The sequence below is a fragment of the Bactrocera oleae genome, chromosome 5, assembly GCF_042242935.1.
Source record: "Bactrocera oleae isolate idBacOlea1 chromosome 5, idBacOlea1, whole genome shotgun sequence".
Lineage (NCBI taxonomy): Eukaryota > Metazoa > Arthropoda > Insecta > Diptera > Tephritidae > Bactrocera > Bactrocera oleae.
The window spans coordinates 39,955,685-39,979,175 of NC_091539.1; the positions used below are offsets into that span (position 1 = coordinate 39,955,685).

Genomic DNA, 23,491 nt, shown 5'->3' on the forward strand with positions numbered 1-23,491 from the left:
GATTCATTCTAATTTCCAAAATCTTTTAACAATTTTTTTTATCATTTACCAAAGTAAAGATTTTGTAAGTAAATGATTTTTATATTCAAAAATTATATCCAAACTGATGATCAAAAATTACATCGCAAAGATATATAATATATTCTTCTTTTGTAATTGGTTTTGTTAAAACTCGTAATACTTAAATATCTCGTAATTTTGAATTAATTATGAAAGTTAATGCTAAAACACTTTTAGATTTTTAAATGAGAACGCAGGACCTTCAAACCCCCATTATAGCAGCTTAAAGTAAACCTTTAACCGTTAACTTATTATTTCTTGCTATGAAATATAAAATGTTAAAACAATTAGTTAATATACTTCAAGGAATGCGGAAATGAGGTGTTTTGATTTTAAGAAGTATTTCAACTATAATTTTTATCTTTTTCATAACAGCTTAAATGTCGAATCTGTTTCAAGCTTCGCTTAGCTTATCAAACATGGACTTTCTGTTAAAAATATGCTCTTGTAGTGTAGGTGATCTAAGAAAGATGCATCAGGTTACATTTTGACTAGCAGTCTTTCATAAATTCATGTATTTTTTTTATCCTTTGATGCGCATGACTTGTAGGGACAAATTTTTATATTTATGGTTTTTTGGCGACCACCGATTGGAAAAGACTAACAAACATGGCGTTTAAAAGTCAATATAAAATTGGTTACCAACTCCAGTAACTTAGAAACTCTCCATTGTTCCGCTAGGTTTAAGATAAGAAAAAACGCGGTCTTAGTTTCGGGCAAGTCGTTTTATTATTTCTGCCATTTGCATTCCGACTCATATGTCTCATAATTTCGCAAAAGCGTCTATTTATATCTGTGGTGTAATGATAGAGTAGCTTAGGTCGATGAGCAATTTTTTCAATTCTTAGAGTTTAAATTCTACAAAATTTCTTTCTAACGGAACAAATTAAATTACAACATTAGACAGTCATATTCGAAATGAGCTAACTTTCTACTTTTACAATGGTTTTCATGTGAATTGGGTAATTTGTGATTATTCTTTTTATTTTTTAGGACATTTAATTAAGAGAGTTTGTTTGAAATATTGTTAATTTCTGTGAACACAATCACTTTTCCTGTGTTGATTTCTATAATGGCTATGTGGATATTCCTATATAGCCAAACGTATACAAAAATTATCTTTTAAAGATAATAGCTAATGTCAAATTCGAATGTCAGATTATACCTATTTTTTAACATATTTCTAAAATCGTGTTTGCGGTTGCATCATAGTTGACAAAAGGAAAATATGTCAGGATATCGGTAAGTTCTTATTATTGCTGCAACGTTTTTGACGCCAACTGTTGGCGAAAGTTATCATCTGTGGCGCTGTATACAAAACATAGCATACCATAAATCTGGCTATAGTCAACTTAAAAATGTTGCAGATCTACTAAAAGGTTTGTACTCTTTTTATGAACCTTTACAATCTTGTTGGATAACACTTTACAATTCTTAAATTCCTTTTTCTTTTTCTAAAATCCTCTTTACTTTATAAATATTTTCAATAAAACTTTTCCTTTCCCATTGTATTTTGTACTGTTTAAATAAGTATTAATTTTGTATAATTTTGTTAGAAGACTGTCGCAGATTCATAACTGTAAATCGTACTTCAACGCTTTTTATATTTTAATTGAAAAGTACTTTCAAACAACTTTTTTATGTTAAATTTTTTCAACTCATGGGTTGTGGTAATGGTTAGTATAAAATCATCAGTTATTAGCCCTCTTTGATTCGTCACTGTTTTGATCGCTTTTTGTGTTTTACGCTCTTGTCAAAAAAAATTTGCATGCGAAAGCAGCAAAAAGTTTTCCAATTAAATTCAATACATGAGGGTGTGTAGGTACCTCAATAAAGTCTTATCAATTTCTTCTAAACTGTTTCTCTTTTATTATACCAGTCTATGTGACTTATGCCAGTTACGTGTTCGATTCGCTATTTTCCAAGATTTGGCAATTTATCTCTTAGGGTAAAAAAAACATTTTCTATCACATTGAGAAAATCTTTTGGTCAAATTTTAGGTATAGACTACACGTATGTTTCAACACTTTTCACAAAGAGTGTTTATCAATTACAATATTTTTTTTTTAATCATCACTTACTTAAAAGTGACGTTTATTTTTTCAAATGTTGAGTTGCCAGACAGTGCAAGAGCATTTAAATTTTCACTTTAATACCAAAGTAAAACATTGCAAAACAAACACAAGTACATGCATACAAATTTACTTCTTACTCGTTGTTTTGTGCTACATTGAGTGCCTTAAATCACACTCTTTGTTGTAATAATACCAATCAAACTTAAGTTTGTTTATATCCATTTCTTTCTTTATTTTCCATTACTTATACATTTAATATGTTAACATTAAATCTGGCCAGGACTTTTTCATTTGTTTACTTTTTTCTAATTGATTTCAATTTGAACGCTCCATTAAAAACACATTTAAATTTTATTTTACTATTTTCAGTTTGCTTTCATAACAAGTGACATGTCACGTTTATTTTCTTTTCTTCTGGTTTACTGTATTTATTCACTGCTAGTTGCAGCAGAAATTTTGTACATTTGTTGCTTGTTTTGTTTTTGCATTTTCATTTTATATAGATTATTACTATTTGAAGCGTATACAAAGTATGCACCAAGTCAACAAGAAAACGTCGCACACCACATTCAATATTACTAACATTTACCATTGTGTGTGTGTATATGCACATAAAATTTAGAGAGAAAAATGTCTGTTCATTACAAATGAAAATTTAGACGCAAAAGATTCATAGTTTGTATAGACTATAGTGAAATGAGAAAATACAAATATTCAAGTGTCCATTTTTCGAAAACAGAATGAATGATTTCCACTCCAGTCTGGTTAAGATTTACAAATCATGTTTGAAAAATAATAAAATCGCTATTTATAGTTACGTTAACATTGAAAAATTAATTTGTCAATAAAAAACCATTTTAAAAAATGTCTACATGCTAGAAATTTATAAAAAAAATATAAAAATAAATATATGTATATAAAAAAAAATATTAAAAAATATAAAAGAAAAAATATAAAAGAAATAATATAAAAAAATATAGAAGAAAAAATATAAAACAAGCTATAAAAAGGATTATAAAAAATTGTTATACAAAACAATGATATATTTTTGGTAATTTTTTTTTTAATTCCTCGTTTTACATTTGTATTTTTAATCCAGTCTGGTCCTACAATATTTGAGTCATTTATATCAAATTATTTTGAATAATTTTATTACCAAGTATGTCAAGCCTCGCTTAAAAACATAATTAATTTCCGTTTACATTTTCTTGTTTACTGGTTTGTAATTATTATGTTGCATCAATTTACTGCTATCTCCAAAACTATTACAGCTTTAATTTACGTCTCTTTTTAGTCTCATCTAAACTTTCATTGGTCATAAATGACATTTTTCTTTCCTTTAAACTAATTTATGTGCGTACATGAAGTTGCAGTTGTTTTTCTCCTTAGAAGCGTGAAAAATAGCATGGGTTGCAATAAAACAATGCTCAATTATGTATATACATATATATATATGTATATGCATACAATATTCCATATTGTATACATACACGCATAAGCGCACGTATATGTATGTGTATATTAAAAATTCTCTCTTACGACTAATTACATTTAAATACATATACATATAATAATATTAATTATAATAATAATAATAATAATAACATACAATTAGCGCATGCGAACACATCCAATTGCATTGAATGTGCAACAACATATTTAACATTAATATATATTTATTTATATATGGTATATAGTGTTTTGTTATTTTTTTCAGTTTTGGTTGTAATAATTAAGATGTATAAAATAAAAATAAAAAAAATAGTTTTATTTCACATTTGAAATGTTTTAAACTAAAAGTGAGTTTTTAGATAAATCTGTGGGTTTGACCAATTGCAGTGATTTATGTATTGTAAATGCGCGTTATTTTATCGTCTGCTTTGAGAGGCGGTGGTTAGTCAATGACATTTGCGCTTGGACTCATATTTTAATTTATTAGATTCATTAAGAATTTGGCTCTCGTTTCATTCGTTCTTTTTTTATATCACATAGATGTTTTCTTTAAAAAAATATATTGTATATTATTTTTTTCTTTGTTGGTGCCCTTAAAGTGTGATAAAAAAGAATTAAAAATTGTTGCTAAATGAAAATGAACTACTATAATTTACCTTACATACATTTACATTAAAAATTCTTTTTCTAACTTTAGCTTATAACACTAAATCAACATTTAAGAAATTCTTCTCTGAGCTTACATCATATTAGTATTGAATATCAAAAAGCATACATATGTCATATATGCACTTTCACACATAAATTAATTTAATATAAATATATGTATATATACAAATACTTTGTAAAGTGTTACATGTTGTACATATGCAGTTACATACATATATATGTGTTTATATTTAAAATATATTTAAACGTATATCTAATATACATATACGCGTTTACAATTTTACTACTACATACATACATATATGCCTAGAAAAGCTTTTGTTTTTAGTTTTTTCCCCTTTCATAGGCTTAGCAATGAATGAATTACGTGGTCGGGAGTGGTTGACTCCACTTAATATCAAACGCCCAACAAATACAACTGCTACACATAAATGCTGTGACGGGCTTCCCTTCAGCGCGTTGGTTTGTGTTTTTTGTTTCAACATAACCGCAGCTCATGAGTCAAGTGGGAATAGATAATAAAATCATGAAACCGAAACAGCATCTTACACTTTCCGTAGACAATAAACGAGTCTCTACAGACGTCTGTGTAACCAAATCCGTTGTCCGCTTGGTTGATAAATATGTATATCGATTAACGGCGGATTATATAATAAAAAATTGCAACATTAGCAACATTAAGTGCATATGTGCAAGTCAATCAAGTCAAAAGTCGTTCGAGCTCCACGGCTGAAATTTATTTGGCTTCATCTTGATCCATTGGTTCCTCTGAGTCATCACGTGATAAAGTTCTAAAAAAAATTAATAAACGTTTAGACAGGCACATTTTGGAAAATCTTTGTATTGATAAAGCATACCTGTTCATCGATTGCATCGAAAGTCCCGCCATAGCCGTAATGGTTTCCGATTCGTCATGTTCAATTTTCAATGCTTCAAGGGCAGATAAACCGACGGTATGGGCCAAACGGCGTACACATGGCCAATGTTGTGACTGCAATAACGGTTTATAGATATTAAATTATGATATAAGATATCAGCATATAATAGGTGGTGTTTTCCAAACCATTTTGCATTATAAAAATTAGTATACCCTGAACACGCAATTTAGTCATGTCCGTCGGTATATACGCGAAATTTTGCACACGCTCTTTTCCCACAAAAAATCACCTCATTTGGAATTCAATTTCGGTATCACCAATATCGGACCACTATAGAATAAAGCTGTCGTACAAACTCACAAAGCTATGAAAACTTTTTATTTTGACAAAATATCTTCACGAAATTTGGATACCAACCGTTTGCCGGTTAAGTTTTCATATTTAGTAATACATATAGCAATACATCTGTAGAGGATGCAGCCGAATGGAACGTTTTTTTTTGTCATCGTTCTGCCTCTCACCTGTATGGCAATCGTCTTCTGCAGCGTATCTATCGCATTCTGACAAGGCGGCCTATTCAACTCACTCTCCGCGATCGCAGATAACGGATCGCCAAGCAACGCGCGTACGCACTCCTGCGCAGAATCACAAATGGCGGGTAGATCGTAGCCACCCTCTAGAGCCAACACCACTTTGCCATCAGCCAATTGCATTAGTTCACGCGTCATGAAACCAAAACAAGCCGGTGATACTAAGTAACCGCCTAAAGGTGGGGGATGACCAACAGCTGCGTCGAAACCAGCCGACACCAAAATAATATCTGGATTAAAACATTTTGCGATGGGCATCACAATTGTACGGAATGCAGCAATATATTCGGCATCGCCCAGTGGTGGATCCAAAGAACCCGACCAGGAGATGTTTACATTAAAACCAGCGCCGGCGCTAATACCGCACTACAGAAGCAAAGGAAAAGAAGGTAAGAACAAATTTAACAAATAGTATAAGGTCCTTACCTCAGTGGAGCCACCAGTGCCGGGGAAAAAGTTACCATCGTCGTGCCTGTGTATGGACAAATACAGCACATCGGGACTATCGTAGAATGCCTGTTGTGTACCATTGCCATGATGCACGTCCTAAATAATAGAAAAATTCTTTTAAATTATGAGTAAAAGTAGGTCTTGACGTCAACTTACCCAATCTACGATCAGCACACGCTTCATTTCGGGCACACGCTGACGCAGTAATTTGGCGGCAATCGCAACAGAATTGAAGAAGCAAAAACCCATAGCCAAATTGGCTTCGGCATGGTGGCCAGGTGGACGCACAACCGCAAAACCATTCTTAATGTCACCTTTGGCTGTTTTAAAAGCCAAATCAATGACACATCCCGCAGCCATGCGTGCAGCGGCGGCAGTGTGATCCTTATTCCAAGTGGTATCCAAGTCCACACCGTAACCACCACAGGAGAGGCGCACAAAGCCCAAAGCCGGCGGACTATCCAACTTTTGCCGATTCAATTGACACGAACTCGAAGCGAAGAGCATTGTATGGGCTTCTGTGTGTACCGTTTGTAACTCTTCTAACGTGGCTTTACGTGAACGCAGACGATCGCAGCGTTTGGCCAGATCAGTTTCAATAAGGCGCGCCCATATACTCTGCAAACGACCACTGTGCTCCGGATGTACGGAATTATCACCACAAGTGCAGGCATGCTTCTGCATCAGATTATCATAAGCGAGACCAGTGGTTGTTTTGTGCGTAGGAAACTCATTTATCAGTTTGCCACTGGTTGCACCAGCAACAGCGATGGCCGGCTGTATGGCAGGTAAGGATGAGAATGCACTTGATGCGGCCATCCCAGTTGGCGAATGCTCGAGCACTCGACGCCGATGAGGGACTGTGAGATTAACTGGCGGTATATGATCTGCTGATGAGGAAGTTATTATAGGTGGAGCATATTGCCCAGTATCTGGCAGCTGACTAATACCATTCGGACCCATATGCACCAATGGACTAGATAACGTACGCGACAGTGGGCGTATTAAGCCTCGTGCGATTGAGTCATCCATCTAAGGAAAGGAAGAGCTTCAGTATACATACGTATAGACTTTATGCTGATTTGTTGCCTAAAGCAAAAAATTACCTGCAACGCTTGTCTATATAACAGCTCCCTTTGTTGTTGCAGGTACTCCTGATCGCGCAATTTACTAGGTGTATTGGGCATGCAGGCGCCCATTGGTACATTGGTGGTCTCTGGCAGATTTTGTGAAGAACTCGTGGGTACAATACTTGTAATGACGGTCTTTGGCGGCTTCTTTTTGTCCGTCAAATCGATCACTTCAGCCGCATCTTCTTCCTCCTTGAGTTGGGGTTCACGATTGACACTGCTGCGATTGATCAGTGTTTGCCGTATCTTTTGTGTTACCAACATATGCGCCTGCTGTTCCGCCTGGAAGGGAAGAAAAGAATTTGGGAACGTGTCAATGTGTCTTTACTTGTTTATATCTATATGCTTAAGTGGTAACAGAAAAAAAATTTCATCGCCGCCCTCTAGAAATTCTTCTACAACGTTAAATTGAAAAGAGCTTGCACAGGGAGTTTTGTAGCTGTCAGTTCTACATGTTTCCCAGGTTTATAGTAAACAAACCATAAGAGTTGACGCCTAAGTATTTTGGAACATAAAAGATATTGGATTTTTGTCGAAATTTAAACTTTTCAAAAACTAAATTTTGAAATTTATTAAATTTAACGCACTGCCATCTCAATTTTAACCACTAGGTGTGTTGTCTTACTAGGTTAAATTGGAAAAAAAAATCGCACTAAAAAGTTTTGGAGCTCTCTGATTTACATTTTTCCCAGATGTGTGGCGTTTATAGTAAACAAACTAAAGGGGTTGACGCCTCAGTATTTTAATCCATAAATTAAAAAACGGCTAAAATTGCTAAAATTAATTTAGTCGAAGAATCACATTACTGTTCTCATACAATTTTATTTAAAGCTGTATATTTGAAATAAATTTTTTTCGAAATCGAATTTGGAAATGATATTTGCTAAAAATAAATTTTAAACTGATTTTCTTATTTGAAATTGAGTTTTAACGAAATTGTAACCACTGTTAGCAATTTAAATTAAGCACTCACATCACTGTTCTCATAATGCGTCTGTCCTACGCCAATCTGACCGGTGCCGGTTAGCATTGGATGACCCAATGGTAGCGGAGCTGACTGAGTACGTCCCAGCGGACGGTGTCCTTGCTTATTGAGGTGGGCATGAGCCACTTGGGCATCGGTTATGGGCTGACCATACATCGAAGGCGAAACACCAACCATGGGTGTGACGGGATGCAAAGTACCAGAGCCCAACACGTTGTGATTGTGTGCGCCAGCGCTACCGGCTGGTAAAAGTGTTGAAGCAGCATGCGCAATAGGTGGTAAAACATCACTGGCCAAGGAGGCTTGCGACGATGAGGTGGACGTTGCCGATGCCGAGCGTACAACTGGCGATGGCGTAGGTGGCAGAACACCAGCTGCAGCGACCGCTATCGATGCGGCATGCGAAGGCGGCTGTGGCGGCGGGTGTGGTTGATGGCGTGCGAATGGTATCGCCAACGGACTGTAGTATGTGGGTGCCGCCAAAGTTGGTACATGTTGCCGCAGTGCTGCAAGCATATTATAATTACTGACATTAGCTTGAGCATGTGCATGACTGGCCAAGTGTGGACCGCCAAGCGGTATATTCGGCATGGATGGTGAACTAAAGAGTGAGAGATCATTTATGCTGCTACGCTGGCCCGACTGATATGGTCCGCTCTCTTCGTTCTCCTCTTGGATAGGTGCACTAGTCGGTGAACCACGACTGCCCACCACACTGGTGGAGAGGGTGGATGAGGGCGGTGAGTTGGGCCCCGAATCCGGTGTGCTGCTGCAATCTGTTGATTACAAAATAATTAATTTATCTGCTCGAAATTTGCATGTACGATAATACTATGTAATGATATAGAAGCAGTACTTATATTTATATTTACTTGTAATTTCAATTATTTGTATATAATATGTTCTTTAATGGGTTATTAATTCAATTAGTAATACGAAAATCAAACAGTAATCTTAATTGAAGCATTAAAGACATTCAAAGCATTACAAAACAAATTAGCAAGCATTCGTGTTATGTTTTAAGGACGAAACGTGTAAGCCTTTCCGGCAAATCGTATGCACGTATGTACATCGTATGCACATACATATTTACATTGTTAAAGTCACAAACCAGAATCCACTGCGTCGTAATAACCGTAATTTATTTGCCGTGTACAATTACAGTTGAAATTTTATAACTGTACAGTTATTTATAAACATTGGAGAAAAGTAGTTTTAAATTACTACTTGCTAACATCGTAATAATTCTTTGTACTTACTTTTCCACATAACTTATTATTTTTATTGAAAAGCAATTTATGTGTAATTTCTTGATTTACATTACAATTATTCTTTGTATCCGCTTGTTTTGTTCTGTTTTGCTTTTCGTCTTTAAATACATACACACATACACACTTACATTACATAACATAACAAATACTTGTAGTATTAAAGCTTGGCGTAATACGTACTTGTTAAAGCGGAATTTTGCTTCTGCTGTCTTCGCTGCAGTATGCGCTCATGCCGACGTAGCACAGCTGGACCGCTGATTCTCTGCTTGCGCTCAATGACGCTTTGCTTTAGACGTAGCTTCAGCAAATTTGGTTCGGATGCTGTATGTGAATATTATTTGCCAATGGTTATTTTTAGTTTCGAAACTTGTGTATAATTTACTGTTTACTTTTTATGCTATACAAATTTTCATATAATTATATTCAAAAAATAACAGGTGCTGCATGTAAAGTGGCTAGTGCTACTAAACCTAACATTATTTTATGTAATTAACAAAAAAAATATGGTCGCATATATACGCAAAATACAATATTTTTAGATTTATTTATGTTTTTCCGCAGTCTGAGTTGAAGAGCTTTCTATCATTATCATAATCTCCCATACTATCATACCGGGAGTTTTTAAAAACTTTTAAAATTGCATCTACAAATTAAATTACAAGTATATTATATCTTTTTCAATAGCATAACAACTCTGATTTTGTAGCGTATGCTATCTTACATGACTCATATTTCATCTAACGTAGAAAATAGTGAACTTTCAATTATTTTTTTTTTTTTTGACGACCCGATCATTTGTCATCCTTCAAACATACTTTTCTTGTGCAAATTTATAAATAATTTTTAACATGTATGCAAGTTACTCATACGCCATGCTGCACCAATATCTGCTATTGCCATTTTCTATTAATCCAAATTATTTCTAATAACACCTGACTTATGAAGAGTTGTCTCTGAATAATTCTATTTACATATTTATTTATATTTTTGCTTATTTAATGCCAAAAACTACCAGACGGAACGAAAAATCTTTAGCTTAATAAGTTGTCCCAAGTTTGATCTCGACGTCCAAACGATGCACAACAATTTTGTTTATTGATTATTGTAACATGTTTGAGGGAGTCGATGAAAATACTTCCATGTGGAATCCAAAAAATAAAAGCTAAAATCTTGTCGACCGACTGTTAGGTTTTCGAGCGCTTTTGTCATATTTTGTCTTTTTGAACGATGTTCTATAAATAAAACGCAGCAGTCATCGCACTCAAAGCTTTTTCATTCTTAAGAATTCCTGAATGAAAGAACCTACTCAATTGCATTTTACGGTCACCCAACACAATTTAATGAATTTTCGTGATGTTTTCTGACGTTACTGCCGCTTGGGACTTTAATGAATGATGAGCCTTATTTGTTTTGTGACGGCTACGAATCCACCTTGAATATGCTGGTTAGGATTTGTTTTAACACTTATCAAGCCATTGCTTTGAACAACCTTGTTTTTTCGCTCTAGGAAATAATTATTTAACAATTCACTAAATTAACTTCCTTTCATTGTAAACGAAAATAACGTCGCTTTGAGAGCAACAACTTGAGAACGATATCATGAAACTTTTACAGTAATCTACTTATTGTTGGTACTCTATATAAAGTCAAAGATTTTTCAGTCCAAGTAGTAGTTGATTCTCAATTAAGCTTTATAATTATTATTGTAAGAATTAAGAAGCAATATAGTAGTTGTAGTAATAGTAACTACGAACACCATCTTTTGAAAACACCATTTTATAGCTCCGTTTATACTCTATATATTGACCTGAGATCAAATCAAAAATGATGGACGTCTTAATGATTTTAATAATCTTACAAAGATTAGATGATTACTTATAACTATGTACCCTTTCAAATCCCTTTCTTTAGACTAAAATTAATTAATATTAATAGTATATAACAAAACAACAACAACGCATAATTTAGTTTTATTAGGTACCATCGATGCACCTGTATTTTTATACATAAACATACATATACATACAGCCTCACATGAAAAGTATAGATCTAGTCTATCCGCAAGGAATATACTTTCCAAACATACCAAAGCTTGATTTCAATACAAAATATGAAAAAAAAAATTAAATTTTTTTAATGAGCCACTAACGGGTATGTATGCAATCTTTTCGACAAGTAGAAAAAATATTCTACATTAAAAATTTTAAATTGCTTTCTCAAGAAGTTCGAAGTATTTCTTCAAGCTGCTTTGGGAATATTTCCAGCTATAACCAAATTGATAGACGCATACAATTTGTTTCTATGTATTTACCAACATGATTACGGAAACATAATCCAATATATCCTAATATTTTTTGGTGGAAAAATTAGATAATATGTAATTTGCACTTTCAGATTTTCTTTTCAACACAAATTTTACAATAAAAGATTCAAAATTGAGGAATATAAGGCAAATTTGACAAAAAATTACACTGCGTGTGTGAAAAGGCATGATTCATGACAGGGTTTTGGTCATATTCGGTTTTTAATAACACTTTGTTATATTAGAACTTAATATAAAAGACAACTTTCAGATATACAAATAACTATGCGTTGAATACCGTTTCGATCAAATTATATAAAATTTGATTTGTTCTGGATTTTAATAAAGGAAAATGGTTATTGGTTTCGAAACTCTTAATTCAGTGCTTAAAGTATTAGACATTGTATTTATTTACTTTTAAATCGAATTTAATTTAGAACTGGCTTAGAGCGGATATAATTTACGGCAATTATTCTACATTGATCACATATGAATTACACTTTCATAATTTTTTTATTTTAATGAATAAAGCTCCTGGCATTATCTGTGGGTATGTATGCATATTAATATATATGTATATAAACACTGTGCTTGTTTTCGTTATTTTAGCATTATTTATGTTATTATAATATTTAAAAACAACAGAAAAATAGTAACTCATTTAAAAACAAAAATAAAATATAAGGCGGGTACTTAGTTCCAACAAAAAACATTCGAAATTCCATGCGTGGTAGTACCTGTTTTAATCGTTTTGTTAAATTTTAACATTGTTCTTGAAAAAACTGTTCAATAACTAAAAAAAAATACATACATATCGTAGTATTTTGTATAAGCGAGCTGTTGTGAAATTGAAAATTAACAATGACTTGCCTGTTTTTCGAAGTGGAAAGTCAGATTCATATTTCAGAAACGATGATGGCGGTTGTGGTATTTTATATGGATGTGAACTTGTTAAGGAACCGGCTGGCAAAGATTCGCCGGACGAGCTTTTCACTACTCCTCTACTGGCGCCGAGAAAGTAAATACAGAAAAAAGGAAGAAAAAAAGTTTTCATTAGAACATAGGTGTATTAGTGACATATTCGGCTTAATTATGTATTGTTTGTTTATAAACAATGTACCTATTTCTGTAAGGTGACGTCGTCGTTATGCCATTGGAGGAGGCAGCCTGTTTGCGGTTAATTAGAAAGTTCTGCAAAGCGAAAATAAACACACAAAAAAAAAATATAGTCATTGAATCATTTTTGTCACCGCTATTTATACATGTGCACACACACACACACAAAAGCACTGCATGTAAGTATGTGTGTTTAGTACATAAAATGCAAATGATCGAATAGTTTGGCTTACTTACATTTAATATTTGCTTGACTTCGGGGCTGGCATTGGCACTGCAGTTTTCCTTTCGTTTAATTACCTCACGCTCACGTCGCTCGCGCTGCTGCTGCTCCTCTGCGGCGGCGGCGGAAAGTCTTTGTTCTCGTAGTTCCTGGAAAGCGCCATGTGAATGCACCGCATACTAAATGATTACAATAAGTTCGAAACAGTTTTGGTTTTCGTTTTGATTTTGCAGTTTTTGAATTTCAATCATGCGTTTACATTGTATGGAAAATTCAATTAAATTTCTTAATATCAAATATTTTGTATTTTATGTTGTCTAGCAACTAAGTTAGTACAAATTGTTCATAATTCTATTCACATAATACATTTTCATACATTTACATACATTCCTACACACATTTCGAAATACATATCGAACGGAGATAGGGCACGTTTGTACTAAAGAATGGTGTTGTAATATATACAATATATAATATAGTCTTACATATTAGGTGCGCAATTAAGTTCTCGCTGTTTTTTTTAATGAAAATGCAATTTTATTTTAAGGAAATGGTTACAAATGAATTATTTGAAGTATTGCCTATCACTAGACACAACTTTTTTCTATCTTTCTACTAAAACTGTTCATCTTGTGATGCTAGCTAAGAATCAAGCCATTTTCCGATGTTGTCTTGTGAGTGGAACTGCTTCTGAGCCAGACCATGTGCCATCGAACGGAACAAATAATAATCGGACGGTGCAATATCTGGAGAATATGTCGGGTGGAGTAGGACTTCCCATTTTAGCGTTTCTAGGTAGGTTTAACGGATTTGACAAGTTGAAGCCGAACGTTGTCATGCAGCAAAATTACTTTTTTTTTTCCAGCGCAACTACAGCTTTAGAAATGGCTTGGCGGGTGACTTCCAATGCTGACGCAAGCTCTTCTTGCGTTTGATATGAATTCTCATCGATAAATGTCTCCAATTCAGCGTCTTCGAAAGTTTTTGGCTTTCCATCACGCGAACGAGCATTAATATCGAAATCGCCGTCTTTGAAGCGACGAAACAAAGCACATTGTTACTCTCGGGGTAGCACCTCCACATTTTTGGAGTTCCCGATGTGCTTCAGCGGCCGATTTCTTTTACTGAAAGAAGAAAATCAACACTTCCCGCAAATGATGATTATTTGGCAAAAAATCGGACATACAAGTATTCGCACAACCAAAGAATACGACACATAAACAAAGTCACTAATGTGGAAACGCAGTTTCTTTTTCAAATGTCCAGGTTAAGTTTATCACGTTTTGGATATATCAAAATCGATCACCACTAACTGCTGGAGCTCCTATCCTGCACAGTGACTTATATAACAGCAGTTATTGATTAAGTAGTATGGTAAGTAGACCAAGTAGTTTCCAGAAATTGGTTGTATGGAGGAAAAGTTATGACGGAAGACAAAAAGCTTTCCCGAACAAATATTTGTAACTGAACAAAAATAAAAATTATTACTATAGGCTGATTAAAAATCTTTGTTTTTAATCAAAAACTCTAACAATTAATGTATTTAAGCACTTTATAGCTCCTTTGCTCGATAACTACAGTACATAATTTAAAATTTATTTATTGACCTTTTTAAAAATCAATAGTACACTGTAATTGGAAACAAAGTTTTATCAATAACGTTAATTAAAAGTCTTCAAGAGATAGCATTGATTATAAGAGGTGCTTGTAGCAACAATTACAAACAGTTATAAGCGATCAGTAAATTTTATTGACGCCAACCAAGCCTAATTTTAGGTGCTACGCATAGGAGCGCTTTTTTAAGGGCGTAGTAGAAACGGTTCACTATTGAATTTTAATAAAAAAAGTTTAAAAAAAGCGGCTTCTATTTATACGCATGTGTATATGTGTGTATGAAAAGATTCATGCTAATTTATTAATTACAATTAGAAGAATAAAATTAAGTTCGTCTAGCAACTCACCTGGTACTTTTGCTCCAGTTGCATTTGGTGTCGCAATTCTAGCTCCTTTGTCTGTTCATGAAATGTATGGAGAAGCATCTGTTTTTGTAATTCCTGCTTCTTTTTCAGCTAACATGCAAATAAATTAATTATGGAAAGTAAAGAATTTTAAAATATTGTCTATATTTCTTGTCTTAATTGTATACAAATAAATACAAGTATTTTTAGAAAATAAATATATACAAATACATAAATAAATATATGTACATATGTATGTATGTATATTACCTTACCACTATTAATAAAATATTATATATTTTTACAAAAAATGTATTATACCTAAAATATTTTACTCACACATGTATACTTAGATTTCTTCATCTCTTTGTACGTAAGATTTAATCATTTCATTTTATCAAAATCTAAAAATAAGTTGGCAACAAATTCTTTCATCGCACTACTATGTTTCCATGACCTTAAATCTATACTCATAGAAAAACTACACACATGCACACAGAGATGTGTGGCTGTTCCACGGGTAGCGCGTGGCAAAGCCGCAAAAATATTTTCGGATTGTCGGGTATTTTTTTTATAGCCGCACAGTGTAAGTATGAGTGAAGAGCGAAACACCCCTATTTCGGAAGGATAGTGGATTATAGTTGTCGTTCTGCTTGTTGGATACTGAAACAGGATTGCTATTTGCGGAAGGCTACAGAGGCCAGTCTCCTTGAAAACGCAGATAACAACTCTGAGTTAAATTTTTTGGGAAGCATTTAGAAAGTACACCTGTTGACACGCACAACTTGCCATTCAAAAATTTCAAGTGTTACTCATATTTGGTAACACTTTAAAGCGGTACTTTTTGCGATATCGAGTTCTTTTATTTAAGTGACATTGTTATGGATCAAAACAAAACACATTCAGTTGTAGATTAAACTCAAAGTTAGTGAGGCTTATAAAATGAGCTCGCGTGTCAGTGGCGATGGAAAATTGATAATATTTTTTTTTTTTAATTTAATTTAACTTATACTATAAATAAAATTAATGTTTTCTTTAATTTTTTTAAATTGAAGTACAAAGTTTAGTCACGTTATTAATAAAAAAAAAAACAATAATAAATTTTGAGTAAGCAAAGAAAAGCCGTTTTGTGTTTTATTCATTAAACGAAATAAATTAAAAACTACAACTATAATAAGGTAATATAATATAATTTATTTAAAACCCTATAAAAAAATTTAAGAAAATACGGAAAGAACGAAATAATCCAAAAAAAAATTAAGTGTTAATAGTGATAAGTTCCGCGTGGTCGCAGTCGAAAAATGACACATAAAGCAATGGAAAACAATGACGTTCATTGAAATTTAAAATAGTTTTTTTTTTATATCTATACAATAATTAAAAAATTGTAAAAATATTTCTGAAATTTACATCAAATATATTTATTATTGGAATAAACGAAAACCAACCAATAATCTGCTTTTAGAGTCATCTGTTAGGATAAAATATTTATCTCTTTTCTGAATTTACGGAATCTCTGGAAGTCGTCTCGTATTCGATATGACCCTATATGATCATTATATCCTAAAAAGTTCTGCATTTCTTTAGTTTAGCTTGACTCCATTACTAATTTTTGAAAACTAGTTGCGTATAGTATGGTATGTTTATGTCTGATCAAATACTTTTGAAATTATTTCATTTAGTCAACTTGCGGAAAAATCGAACTAGTTACAGAATGTTTTAATTTTATCTACACATATTTTTCACTTAAAAAAAGAGGTCAAACCTGAGAACATCACTAAATGTGAAGAATTATGACTAATTTTTTATGTAGGTTTATTTCAAAAATCTTGCTATGTGTTATTATGACTTTGGATAGAGACATCTCGAAATACATCGCTAAGTACAAGAATATACGTTGGCTAATTTAATTAGAGATGTGCAATATCGTTGTTTTGAAACTATATTTGAAAGAGTTTCTCATGAAATCCCTCAGCTGTTTGATGGTCACAATTCAACTGTGTGACCCTTTATTTGTCCTATCAAGGTACACATCACACACACATCAGAAGATCGGCGAAAGAATACAGCAGAGTCGCATGAGTCTATTATATGTATGTACATATATTTCTATAGAAGAAAACAGTCTGCCGACTAATTGGACTAGCAGTGTATACTAGTTGTAAACTAGTTAATAACTAGTTCAATTCAGCACTTTATCTCTTATGTATTATGTACGAGTTGTACGAATTTTAACTGTGATTCGAGTTGTCCGAATGAGTCTTTCAGAATATTTGGATATGCTTACTCATGTAAGTGAATACATACATACATATATATGTATATCAGTTATGCTGTTAGTCGTGTTTGCAATAACTCTTCATGTGGTTTTTGACTGAGCATGATTGTCTTCTTAGAACCACAGACCGCTTCAGCGGCTTCGGCTGATTAAACAAAATGAAAGAAACAAATAAAAAACTCCCGAGATAGTAATGTTTACACGCATGCACTAGTTGTTCAATTGTTGTTCACATAATGGGGGAATCACCCGATGACTTTCTGTGGGGCTACATAAATACATATACAAGTATGTATGTTATATGAGTGCGCACGTATGTGGAAGATTCGGTTGACTTTCCATTTGACTTTCCGAAACTAATTATTTTAAGCTATTAGTTGAAGTTTTTAATTAGAGAAGCATTTTTTTGGTAAATTTACTTTGTTGGTACTCCCACTATCGGGTGTGTAGCGGCATATTTTGGTTTTTAGAGATTTCAACAATTATTTGAGTGGGTGGAAAAGGAAATCCATTAATACATACAAATGTATGTGCATAAGTAAGCATGAACGCGAAAATACTAAATATACTTGTATGATATATATAATATCTACAAATGTAAGATGTTGAAGTATTACTTTGTATATTGAAATTTGTATGTATGCGTGAAGATTTTGCTTTTAGCGTTATCACATTTGGCACAAGAAATTCTTTATGATTTCACTCATCAGCAGCTACTTCTTCAAATTAATAATATCTATATACATATATAAGTAAAATATATATTCAAATTTATGTAAAGGGTGCTTTTTGCATTCACCGAAATTTTATTTTAAATGAAGCATGGAACAATTGATGATATTGCCAATGGCGTTGAGTATTGCTTTAAAACGAGTCAGTCGAAGCTGATAACTCAACATTAGATCAGACTTAAGTGGTTACATCCACTTTTGAACTACAAAAACTGATACTTTTGCTAATATATGTATATTGTACATTCGATGTAGAATTTTTGGGAAGAAGAGCGTATTTGCAAAAATTTTTAAATTTAATAATCGGCTCCCAAAACTTTAAGCTCGTTTTTCTTGAAATGCTCTGCTTAGTGTCGGTGAGGAAACACTCCGAGACACCTAATACGATCGACTTGATATTTTTATGATCGAAGGAATACAATTTTTGATAATAATTTCGAGTTTTAGGTGAGACTTTTGTGTAATTACAAAAAAACAAAACTTTTTTTGGAAAGCCGCAATTTTGTAAAAAATTTCATCTACACATACTTGTAATAATAATACATTTATTTCGTTTTTGGATTACAGGTAATTTTATACAGAAAAATCTTTCTCACCACGAGAGAAATCTCCTCCTGGAGATCGTCAACGGGATCGAGAGAATCCAAAATTTTTCAAAAGTCAACCAATCAAATGAATGAATAAAGTATATTAAGTTCTACAAAACATACATTTATTTATTTTTTTATTAAATAACAAATAAGGAAGGGCTAAGTTCGAGTGTAACCAAACATTTTATACTCTTGCAACTTGCAAGAATCAAAACACGGGAAATTCCTTCAGGTGCTAGCGAAACTTTATATTAAAACATGTGTCGAAAGAATTTAACATTTATTATTCGATTAAATCGTGAATAAATTACAATCAATTTGGTATCTTCTTGACTTATATTGAAGGCCATAAATTTAGACTTAGTTTTAGTTCGCCTCAGCTAAAATTATACTAAAAACAACTTCAAGTGTGATATATATGTATGCGATATCAACTCTACCAAAAAGGCTAAATTTAATATATTGAGTTGACGTGGAAAACGTCAACCAGAGAATTGGAATTCATTATATTTAGGATATGAGGTTTAGACCAAGTTATAGACCGATTCCATTCTAGTTCAGCGCTAAACCATATAATATTTAAGAAAACTTGTCCATTGAATTAAAACTTGTCATTAAAATATCACACATTTCGACCAACCTGGCTTAAATGCAGGCGGACAGACGGAAGTCATTTTATGGGGTATATTGAGGATAGAGAAAGGGCATTCATTTTGACATTGCTCAGGTATACTCGAGAACATATTTAATTCTATAAATATGTAACTGATACACTGATCGACATATTCGCCGTCAAATTTGTTAGAAAAACGAAAATCATTATATGTAGTATATGGGAGTTGAGGGTAGTACATACTATTGCTAAGTACTAATAGAATGCTCCCTGGGTTTCATTAAGGTACCTCACATACCATCACCAATCATATGGAGTAAAGTTAGACGAATGTTCGAAAATTCTGATATTAGTTATATAGGGTTAGGCAAATTTCCATCCAATTTTATCAATTACTGTTATTAGAAAAATACGCTTTCTTATTTTTATTAAGACAACTGACATATTGGCCGATATATGCGATATAAAGTCCGTCCGTCCGGGCAAGCTCTAACTTGAGTAAAAATTGAGATATCTTTATGAAACTTGGTAGACATGTTTCTTGGTACCGTGAGACGGTTGGTATTGCAGATGGGCATAACCGGACCACTGCCACGCCCACAAAAATCAAAAACAAATAAATTGGCATAACTAAGCTCCGCAATAAGATACAAGACTGTTATTTGGTACACAGGATCACATTAGGGAGGGGCATCTGCAGTTAAATTTTTTTTTTTAAGTGGGCGTGGTCCCGCCTCTAATAGGTTTAATGTGCATATCTCCTAAACCGCTAATGCTATAATAACAAAATTCACTGGAAGCAAATGTTTTTAGCACCTCTATTGACGGTGTGAATGGGTGAGTGGGGGGGTGGTTTGAAATCGGGTGACAAGCCCGCCCACTCCCCATATAACGGTACTGTTAAAAAATACTAAAAGCGCGATAAACCAAGCACTACACACGCCAGAGACATTAAATTTTATCTCTGGGATGGTATGAGATGACTTTATAGGAACCGCGTTCAAAATTAGTCAGTGGGCGGTGCACCGATTTCAACCAAATTCGGTACATAACGTTCTTTTCATATTTCTATGGTATAGTGCGAAAATGGGCGAAATCGGAGTACAACCACGCCTATTTCCCATTTTCAATTCAGTCTGTTTCTTTCACTTTCCACTATGCATATCAAGCAACAATGATTATATCGGGGTAAAACTTTGCGTGAATAATACGTTTAAAGTATGCCACCTTGTGACCAAAAATTGTCTAAATCGAATCAAAACTATTCAAGCCCTAAGTACTAAATATGTGGACACCAGGGCCTATAGTTGACCTTCTGCCAAAAATATCGGTCAATCCACAAAGAAATCTCAAACGAGTTTCCATTTGACTTTGCGAGAGTATAAAATGTTCGGTTACAGCCAAACTTAGCCCTTCCTTACTTGTTTAACTTTGTTTCGGTGCACCATAAGCATTTACCTAGCAAATTACCAAAGTATAATGACTATAAATGTCAAACAGATATGTTTTTTTGGTAGCTTCTTTGATAGCTAACCCGCTCGGAAATTCTATGCCTCTTAATAAATACCCTATACTACCTTACTTATGCGCCGCTAGATTGGTTTGAATGACAAAAGCATATATTATATACAAACTCTTATTCATTATGTACATACGTCTGTACATAGTCGAGTACATACAGTATATACTTATTTGTTTACCATATTTCGGTTCATAGTTTTGTTCGACTATTAGTCCAGTGTTTTCCCATAAGAAAGAGAAATTGATTGATACACATATATATAAGTCTGTACTCTCATATATATATATATGTTTATATGCACAAATGTATTATTGAAGTGGTCGAATTACTTTATGTAAACATATTTATTTCTGTTTTTCGAAATTTCCTATATGTACATATATACATATGTGCCACAAACGTAGGATAAATCTGTTGTGTAGAATTTATTAAATAATTACATATAACAATAAAAAGTATTAATAAGAAATGTTCTTATTGAGTGAATTTAATTTTCTCAATATATCTCAATTACTGATATGCGATTAAATGGATATTATTTTTTATGTAAAATATTAGATATTATTATATCCTACCTTTTTGTGGTTTTAAATATTTAGTTCCACGTATTGAGGAAAATGTATACGTATACTTATACTGAGGCATGTTTGTGCGTATGTATACGGTCCAAATGTCAATCGTGTAGGTCTTTTATGATATAAACATAAACATATGAACAAATATGAGTCAGTCAAATAATGCACAGCTTTTACTAATGAATCATGTATTACTGTCGTTTCCAAAAATGTTTTTGGAATTAAACGCTGATGCGTTATGAACGCTCATATTTACATATACTCATCATTCACATACATCCATTTAATACCTATACGAGGCAGATCCAATAAGTACTTAACCTATGAAAGGCGAAAATTTTGAGAAATTGGGACTTATTTTTCAACATAGTATCAATTTAAATCGATAAATTATAAATTTAAGCCAGCGATGCTCAATCTGCCTCAGCACTTCTAAAAATACATTTTAGGAGATCGAAAAAGTAAGCTTCTTTAGCAACGATAACATTCTCAGCCAAAGTATACGGCATTCGCATTCGCAATCAGTCAAAACAAAAATATCCGATTTCGATTCGGCGGAAATTTGACAGCGATGAGGTTAAATACTTAACGGGCCGCTCTCAAATAGGATCGCACGTATATATTTATATAAATAAATAAATATATATATATACATAAATTAAAACAGCAAAATGTGTTGAATAAATCATATTCGAATGTTTTTTGATTAGATTAATCAAATTTGCAATAAGCCAAAGTTCATAGAGGTTCTGAGCTATTTACACAGTTTAAAAAACAATTATGACATTGTCTTCTTACTTTAATAGACCGCTAATCGCTCTTATCTCATTCAAATGTTAAAAAAATTAAGGTGTAAAGTGTTTATCGGCAGAGCTTCACAACCGCTGATGGAACAACTTATCAAAGTGGTTTTGTATGGGAAAGACTCTATTTACCTTGGAAAGAAAATATTGGGATCTTTTCGACAGCTTTCGACAAGTCTAAATACTTGTTAAACAAAAAACTAAATACAGTACAAACTGTTTAAGAATTGGGAAGAACATTTTCAAATAAATCTATCAACCGTTCGGAATCTTGGAACCCTCGGTTAATGTCGAGACACACACCGAAAGCAATGGAAAATGTTCATCTGAGCACCTTAAAAGGTGTGACCGTTTGTCACTGTTGTAGCCAAATTTGATAGTGTGAATAACGCCCTTATTGCGGTAAACTTGCTTTGGATACTATAACAACACTGTAATTTGTGGATGGCTACTGAATTCAGTATACTAGAAAACAACCCAGAGTTTACAATTTTGGGAGGCAAACGTATTGGGCAGAATTGCTCAAATTTGTTTTGATTTAAAGAAATTTAATGTGTTTGAACTTCAAAATTCGTAAAATAGTGTAGGCAATTGCCCAAAAATCAGTTTGCATATCTCCATACTATAGCAAGGGTGGATAGTAATCAATAATATATATGTACGAAATGGCGACTGCCGACTCAGTTGCCTTCGATAGGTGGTCAATATCTTTCCGTAATGTAATGTTCAACAGAAGTCGTCTTCAGGGTGGCAATGGCTATTCATCTGTCTGATAACAGAAAGATTCACACTTGAGAACATCAGCAGAAGGAGTTCGTCTAAACACATAGCAATGGTCAATCATAGGCCTGTTTCTTATTATGTCTTATTAAAAGACTGTTTAGTATTACATTTTCACAAAAAACCGCCCATTTTATATCGGTACACCTGGCAAGTAAATAAGTATATTTTCAGAGCAAATCCATTCGGCTAATAGGTAATGAGCTCGCTCATTAAGTCCATGCTATTTTGAGATTGAAGTCGGGCTAATCACTGCACTAACCGAAGGACGTCAACAGGTACATGCAATCTAATGTGATAATAATGAAGCAAAACGTGCAGTGCAGAAGCCACAAATTCAATTTATAGCGTTCACACTGGCTCACTGATGATGTGTGTATTCTTGGAAGTACATCAACGTTGTAAAACATGTGCAATATTACACAAACACAAAAAAACAT

The 23,491-nt window shown here is 33.2% G+C and overlaps 1 protein-coding gene across 13 annotated transcripts in view; it reads right to left on the bottom strand.

The window, feature by feature from the left end:
• Nucleotides 1–2,337: 2,337 nt before the first annotated feature.
• The window catches only part of HDAC4 (histone deacetylase 4), a 40,594-nt gene continuing 19,440 nt past the window's right edge, over nt 2,338–23,491 (bottom strand). For 8 of the 13 annotated variants that reach the window (XM_036366247.2, XM_036366246.2, XM_070109601.1 and 5 more), the window contains 12 exons: nt 15,163–15,270; nt 13,216–13,380; nt 12,983–13,053; nt 12,733–12,866; nt 9,741–9,881; nt 8,278–9,065; nt 7,281–7,586; nt 6,331–7,206; nt 6,151–6,270; nt 5,656–6,090; nt 5,114–5,247; nt 2,338–5,047 (listed from right to left, as the gene is read on the bottom strand). In XM_036366247.2, coding sequence (XP_036222140.2) covers nt 4,993–5,047; nt 5,114–5,247; nt 5,656–6,090; nt 6,151–6,270; nt 6,331–7,206; nt 7,281–7,586; nt 8,278–9,065; nt 9,741–9,881; nt 12,733–12,866; nt 12,983–13,053; nt 13,216–13,380; nt 15,163–15,270 — 3,333 coding nt within the window. In that variant the 3' untranslated portion in view covers nt 2,338–4,992. The remainder of the gene's footprint in view (nt 5,048–5,113; nt 5,248–5,655; nt 6,091–6,150; nt 6,271–6,330; nt 7,207–7,280; nt 7,587–8,277; nt 9,066–9,740; nt 9,882–12,732; nt 12,867–12,982; nt 13,054–13,215; nt 13,381–15,162; nt 15,271–23,491) is intronic. The other 5 variants (XM_070109603.1, XM_070109604.1, XM_036366248.2 and 2 more) reach the window with 4 other exon arrangements.